This window comes from Octodon degus, unplaced genomic scaffold, assembly GCF_000260255.1.
Source record: "Octodon degus isolate 3935 unplaced genomic scaffold, OctDeg1.0 scaffold00184, whole genome shotgun sequence".
NCBI lineage: Eukaryota > Metazoa > Chordata > Mammalia > Rodentia > Octodontidae > Octodon > Octodon degus.
Window position 1 is genome coordinate 3,563,675 of NW_004524760.1, and position 7,592 is coordinate 3,571,266.

The 7,592-nt window shown below is 42.6% G+C and overlaps 1 protein-coding gene across 1 annotated transcript in view; it reads right to left on the bottom strand.

Moving 5' to 3' along the window:
• The window catches only part of Hsd17b3 (hydroxysteroid 17-beta dehydrogenase 3), a 54,963-nt gene that overhangs the window by 10,346 nt on the left and 37,025 nt on the right, over positions 1-7,592 (bottom strand). Inside the window, exons 3-6 of the mRNA XM_004643827.2 lie at positions 6,457-6,532; positions 4,260-4,367; positions 3,140-3,207; positions 492-527 (exon numbers count right to left, since the gene is read on the bottom strand). Coding sequence (XP_004643884.1) covers positions 492-527; positions 3,140-3,207; positions 4,260-4,367; positions 6,457-6,532 — 288 coding nt within the window. The remainder of the gene's footprint in view (positions 1-491; positions 528-3,139; positions 3,208-4,259; positions 4,368-6,456; positions 6,533-7,592) is intronic.

Below are 7,592 nucleotides of genomic sequence, written 5' to 3' on the forward strand. Positions count from 1 at the left end.
TCTCTGACCCTTTCCCCCTCCCTCTTAAGTCACAGAAACAGTGAAAAGCAAAACCATGAACAAGTGCTTCAAATAAACAAATATTTTTTGAATAATAAAGTTCTAGAAAGCCCAAGCTATGGCTTTTGCCATTCTCCCCCACAGAGTGAACTTTCATCTATTTACAAAGACTAAAATTAGAAAAAGGTGTTAAGCATTTAAAATTGCCTTGAAATCCTGAGTACATTTAGACACCATCAGGCCTAACCTATGTTCTAGCCTATAACAAGACGCACAATAGAAGCAGGATTCAGATAACAGGATAAATTCATTACTGTATTTTCTTGGTGAAAACAGGGTAAAATAGTCCAAAGGCCAGCACATAGCTTCGCAGTCAAGAGTGGCTCAATTTCAAAGACTCCTCCACAGGGGCAAGGGGCAGTTCTCCTGAGGCGACATATTCCAACAACTACTACATTTTAGTGCATTTAACACACAGATTGATTACATACCTTGATTACTGAGGTGATGTTACAATGTATGAGGCTCTGTAATAAATAATCACAAGGAGGAATCAGCCTGATTGTTAGAGAAATTGTCTTGAGAAATATTAAGTGCTAACGACCATAAGGTGGGCCAAAGCTCATGGCTGGATAGTTCTTCCTCTTAGTTAACCTGTTAACCTTAGTTAAGAGGACCACTTGGATGAATCTCCTTGAAAAAAGAACAGTTATCTCTGTTTTTGCTAAACCTGGCCCTATGTGTATTTCCCTATTGATATGTACAGAGCAGGCTAGGACTTCCCCTTATCCCTTCAATTGGTTTTAATCAGCACAAATTGGTCCAGAAAGGTATTCAGGTGTACTGTTTGAAGCAAGGTGACAGGGCAGTGTTACTCCACCCTGTAGCTTCTAAAAAACGTGTGAGCCAGGCAGGATGGAGAGCCACACTGTACATGACTTTCTAGAGCATAAAAAGTCACACACCAGAGATGAAGCACCCACCCCAAAACATCACATACAACCTCAATTGCATCATGCAGATTACTCTTTCTGCATATCCTTCTCCTGCATATTTCAGAGGTGACTTCAGGCTACCTACCTAGCCCAGCTTACAGCACTCACCTACTTCCAACCATTCTCAGTTATTCATCCTTAATCCACATTCTTCTTCACAAATTAATAAAATTCAGGGTTGGCCCTAGGTCAAGGTCTTTGTCCAGATAGTCATCATCTTAGCTGGATTTAGGACCCCTTGGTTCCCCATAACTACAACTATTCCTAGTGTCTTTATTCTTGCCATGGGTTGCACTGGAAGTGACAGATTGGAATCAGCTCACTAGAATTCCAGTAATTTTTCTATGGGATTACTAATGTAAACTTCCTAGACCATGACAGGGACCAGGAAGTGCTCTCTATAAGCCTGCAAATCAATCTCCCGATTGATTTTCAGCAGAGATGCACTAGAATGGGAAAATATATGCATTCATTCTATGATTCTACACAAACATGATCTTGTATATAAGTTAATTAGAAGTTTTCTTGAACTTGTGAGGAGGATTAGAATGTTTTCAAAAGTACGATACAGATGGCCCCTGACTTATAATGGCTTGATGTTGTGAGGGTGCAAGTGCAATGTGTACAGAGTAGAAATTGTGCCTTGAATGTTGGATTTGGAACTCTTCTGGGGCCAGTGATGTGCAAGGTGACACCTTCTCTCAGTGCTGGGCCCTGGAAACCAGGTGTGGCTCCAGTCAGCCCCAAGGCCAGAAGGGAAACAGCCTACACATTGCCATATGCAGAGTGCTGCTACGCGAGGTGAGGGCAGGTTAAGTGTATTAAATGCATTTTTGACTTATGATATTTTCACCTTGTGATGAGCTTATTGAGATGAACCCCATCTAAGTCAATGAGTGTCCATATTCAGTTATCACCTGGAAGAGGAAGGGTCAGGCTCTGTGGGCCTAAGAGACAATAGCACAGAGGGCAGAATCCTGAGTGGTTGCATGAATAGAAGGCAGAGGGTCTGGGTTATACAGGACAGTTACAAAAATAAGTAATACTACAAGAATCTTTCAAGACAAAGAGAGAGACACAGACTTATGTCAGAAACAGAGAGTGAGGAGAGCAGAGGCAGCCAGAGAGGAGTTGGGTGAGGGTGTGCAGCAATGAGCTGATTGCCTCAGCTGCCCAGCACAGGCAATCCAAGTCTAAAAAGGGACCCTGAGACAGCTGTGAATTTGAGGAGAGAAATCCTAACAGCCCATTCAACAGAACCTCCTGGTTTCAAAAGCCAGGGTCCTGAGAAAGGCTGATAAAAGGACCGCTGGGTAATGTTACATGCTCAAAAACTGCTTATCACCAACATTGCCAGTGTGCGTCTGAGTAAATTCCTAAGTAAAGGGATTTACAATTCCTCCCATCCAAAAGCCTGTGTCATGTACATCCAGCCCTCCATACTGTAGGCTCCTATCCTTGGGTTCAGTCAACTATAGATGGACCAAAATTATTTTTATTTGTATCTGTAATAGAAATATGCAAGATTCTTGTCATTATTCTCTAAACAATGCAGTGAAACAACTATTTACATGGCATTTGTATTGTATTTGGTATCATAAGTAACCTCGATGTGATCCTAAAGAATACATGAAGATGTGCCCAGGTTCTGTGCATTTTACTTGTGGGACTGGAGCATTCATAGATTTAAGTACCCACAGGAGTTCTGGAACAAGTACCCCTTGGATGCTGAGGACAACTGATTTTGTTTTTACAAAACAGTTAAATAAATCTTGCTTGCTTAGGAAAACAGACAATACCAAGGTGATGAACTGCTCCCCTGTAACCGCATAGCTATGAGTTTATTAAGAAGAATCACCCTTCTATCGAGCAGGATGCAGAGTCCCCAATATGGGACAATGGCCAAGAAAGGTTTAATGTGCAGAGAAGAGGGCAGATGTCCTTATTCAAGAGACAGTCCTGAAAAGAAGTCCCATGACTAGGACATCAAATTGTTAAGGTGAAAATAAAAGGAGATCTTAAGATATTCACCATGCGATAGAGAATGTGCTTCTCGTGATTCCTTCCCCAGTCCCCATAGTCATGGGATCCCAGAGGCCAGTATTGCACCAGAAGAAACCATACCCAGCAGAGCCCAGACCTACCTGGATTCTATCCAGCGTGGCAAGAAAAGGGCTTGGAACATGGCTTGCAAGCATTCCAACGTTGTTCACTGACAGAAAGGGCAAAACAAAACTGTGTCAGAAGAGCAGGTAGGACATTTTCCTAAAGAGCCCTGAACAAAATATTTATTTATATGCAAGGTAGTTCCCACAACCTGCTTTGGTAACAGTAGTGAAATGAGATGGGAAAAAATAATTTTTGAAAAATAAGAAACTTATTTAATAAATCATAGGATGTTGTCATACAATTAAAAACTATAGCTGCTTGGAATTTTAAAAATATAGGAAAACATGTGATATCAACTTTTAAGTATAAAACTGTACATATAATTGTATTTTTCAAAATGTTTGTTTATATGTAAAGCATGCCATTTCCAATTTTGAAGATTTTAAAAAATTCAGATTTCCTTTATGTTTCTATTCTAATTTTTCTACAATGATATGTTTTCTATTTTTATTTGTGAATATGTCATGTTTTTAATTCAGCAAGAAGGTTAGAGATTAAATCTTACTTTCTTCTATGTATAATATAAACATCACATGGTGTATGTAGTTAAAAAAAAAACTTGCCTATAGGCCAGGCAGATGGCTCAGTAGAATAAGTGCTTCCCTGACAAGCGCAAGGGCCTGAGTTCAATCCTTGGTTCCACCAAAAAAAAAAAAAAAAAAAAAAAAAAAAAACCTCCCGTATAAATCATCATAGCAAATGCTATCTTTTTCCTGAGTAAGCAATTTCAATTCTCAAATCACCAGACTATTTCACAGTGAGAGAATTTGCTAAACTAATTCTTTGGTTCAGTTTCTGGGATTGCTCTTCCTGCCTAATGGTCAATATCAGTTCTGTGAAAAAAAAAATCACACTAGTATTATAAAATACCATTTAGAAGGTTGGAATATATATTTAATACATTCCAAAACCATATATAATTTTAATACAATAATGCCTCTTGAATTGAATTTTAATAATTGGCTTAATCCTGCAATTTAAAATACCATCAAAGATTGAAGTTAAGATATTATGGAATGATCAAGGTCACTCGGGTAATTATTTCAGGGACTTCAATGCCACTTTACGACAAACTGCCTTTTGCAACTTACTTACCTAAGATGCCAATTTCTAAGCCTTTCAGGTTTTCTTCAATATATTCATAGATGTCATCTTTGGTAAAATCTGCTTGTATAATCTTCACACTTGTCCCTGTAGCCCATTCTGCATTACAGACAACAGGTATTTCTTTTAATTTTTTATGTATTTAGTACAGAGTCTACAGGGTCTCACTCCACAGATTGGACTCATAGTGGTTCTCCTGTTTTCAGCCTCCCAAGCGCTGGGATTACAGGCACGAGCCACCACAGCCAGTCTTAGTCGCTGGGGGCGGGACCAGCATGGCATGTGGAGCTGGGAACAAACCCTAGTCCTTGAAGTCTGCCTAAGCAGACACTATGGTCTGCTGAGCTCTCTGGCCAGACCAACAGGTATTTCTTGAGCAGGAGTATACATTTCCCTCTGGACCAGGAGGTTCCCCGGTGTTAACTATACTACCACCGCTACCCTCGTACTTCTCAGTTACTACACTGAGAAGCATTTGCATTAAAACAGATTCAACGCAGTGGTTCCCAACGTTGGGATCACAACTCCACTGGAAACTTATTAGAAAGGCAAATTCTGATCTCCATCACAGGCCCACTAAACAGACCCAGCCGTGTGCCTGGAAAGACCTCCAGGTGTCCGCTGCGCATGCAGGTCTGCGGCAGCCTCTGCTCTGTAAGGCCACAGACGCACCATCTGTGTGTTTGCCCAGCCCTGAGGCTGGATGGATGCACACTCGCATATCTTAATCCCGCCTCCACCCTTGTGAAGGACAGAGTATGATTCCCATTTTCTAGAACAGAGAACTAAGCCTCAGAGAAAGGAACTAACTGCCTCAAGGCACCCACGCCCCGCTCACCCTAAATCCACTGCTCTTTCTGTTAGCCTGTTACAGTGCCTCAAGGAGGAGTTTTCCATCAGATATAAAAGCAGAGTTTACCAGTTTCTTGGTGTATTGCTTTAACTTTGTAGTTAGACTCACTGCTTCTACATCAAGCAATCTTGAGGCATAGTTTGGGAGTGTGGGATGCTTTGTGTGCAAAAACACGACTTAGTTCTCAAAAGAATGATTGAAGAAAAGCACCATTGAGCGTTGTAAGAAAAACACTCAAGAATGTCTCAGTCCCACTGGTGCTCCTTCTCTCATCCAGACAGCACAGACCAGGGTCGTCTGTTCACAGGTACTGAGCTGCCTGGCGCCACCCTACATCTCATATCTGTCTGCAGCTCAAATCTCCCCGGAGGAGTAAGGCTGATCCCAGAAGGCCTGCAATGGTCTTCCAGAGTCTTCCTAACCACTATCTCTTGGAGTTGAAAAAAAAAAAAAAAACCAACTTACTAATCATTGTAATTATTAAACTTCAAGTACCCAAAAAGAAATACATGTTCAGTGTTAACTAAGAACACTTCCAAGCAGAGTCATAATAAAACATTGTAGTATGAAAGTTATTTCAGAGTAATCAAATAGCTGAGCAGATTAAACTGCCTGCTTAGGCATATGCAGTGGCCAGGGTACAATCCCCAGCATGCTGTGCCAGCCCCAACCCTGGGTGCCCTGAGATGGTGATTGAAACTGAGCATGGTGGCGCATCCCTGTAATCCCAGCTCTTTGGGAGGCTGAACACAGGAGAATCGCTAAGAGAGGGATCTACTTAGTGAGACCCTGTAGACCCTTACTAAAATACAAAAAAAAAAAAAAAAAAGTAAGTAAAGAAACGAAAGTTGTTTCTTAGAGCTTTACAGTATACAGCCTCTGCAGCCATATGTGGCAGCTCTGGGTCGGATGTTTCTGATGGCCCGGGCAAGCACTACCCTTCACCCTCCTGCAGGAGGCAGAACACAGACATAGGGAAGTGAAGATCCACGCACAAATCCTGCTTTGGAAGGGAGTAGAAGCTGTCAGGTAGCTGGGGACTCAGGGATGCTGGGGCTGACTGGAAGCACGCGAGTGCTGCCCCAGAGGAGACAGCAGGCCTGTCTGTGCCTGCGCCTCTTCCTGCCTTGTGCACTCCTCGCCCCAGAAGCTCTGGCAGGCTAACATCTGCACCTCACACTTCACCCTTCAGTCTGTGAACAAGGCTGCTCTGTGAACAAGATAGCACCCCAGGCTCCCAAAAGCAGAGCAAAGGGGTTGCAAATGAGGACAGGGGCGGGCTGGGATGGTGGCTCTATGAACATCTTCTGTACTTGAGACAGGATGAGAACTCACCAATCTCAGCAGCAACAGTCTGGAGTTTTTCTAGCGTCCGGCTGATAAGTACAACATTGAGTCCTCGTCTTGCTAGCTGGGGGTTGTGGGGAGAGTGGAAACAAACAAAAACATATGAAAAAGGTACACAGACAGGGAGGCTTGCTCCACAGGTAAATAAATGGGTCTCAAGGTGCCACGTGTGGTTGCAGAGTAAGGTGCTTCTCTACCAGGGCTGGAAGCATGCAGAATAGGACAAAGTTTGCTGAGATATGAACAAAATAGCCATGAGGGACTGGCTGCAGGTGACAACATAATAGGCATCAGGGCATGTTGTGTTTTTGCTATGCACCAGGAACTATTCTAGGGACTTTTTGTTACACACCTGTGACCTGAAAGCTTCTCATCCAAAACACATGGATGTTTTGGATCCATGTGTCCAAATCAAAATACTGCAGACTTTGCACTACATAGAATCAGCCCTCTGGACCCACGGCTCCACGGATTCGACCAAGCCACAGACTGGAAGTGTTGGTGGAGGGGTATTTCTACTGAACATGCACAGAAGAGCTTTTGTTTCTTGTCCTTTTCCCCTAAACAATATAGTATTAGACTATCTACAAAGTATTTCCATCATATTAGGTGTTCTAAGTATCTTGGAGAGATATAAAATGTACCAAAGGATGATGCAGATGATAAGCAGAGGACTGTACCATTTTATTTTATTTTATTTTTGTCATTTTGAGATGGGGTCTCACTATGTAGTTCAGGCTGGCCTTTAGCTCGCTTAGTAGCCCAAGCTGGTCTCGAACTTGCAATGATCCTCCTACCTCCACCTCCTGAGTGCTGGGATTACAAGCATGGGATTGCCACCATGCTCTGCTACTGTGCCATTTTATATGAGGGGCTTGAGCACCTGTGGACTTAGGTGTCTACAGAGGCCCTGGGCCAGACTCCTCAGGTAGGGAGGGATGGCTGTAGGACTAGGTAGGAAGGTCTACGGCAGCACAGGTGAGAACAGCATTTCTGCAGCAGTATAAGATCTGTCCCCTCTACACCAAAACATTCTTATGGGGAGTCACTTAACAAGGGAACTTTCTTTATTTGCTTCTCTTGACAGGAAAGGAAATGGAATTGGGGTCCCAGGGTGAAAAGCC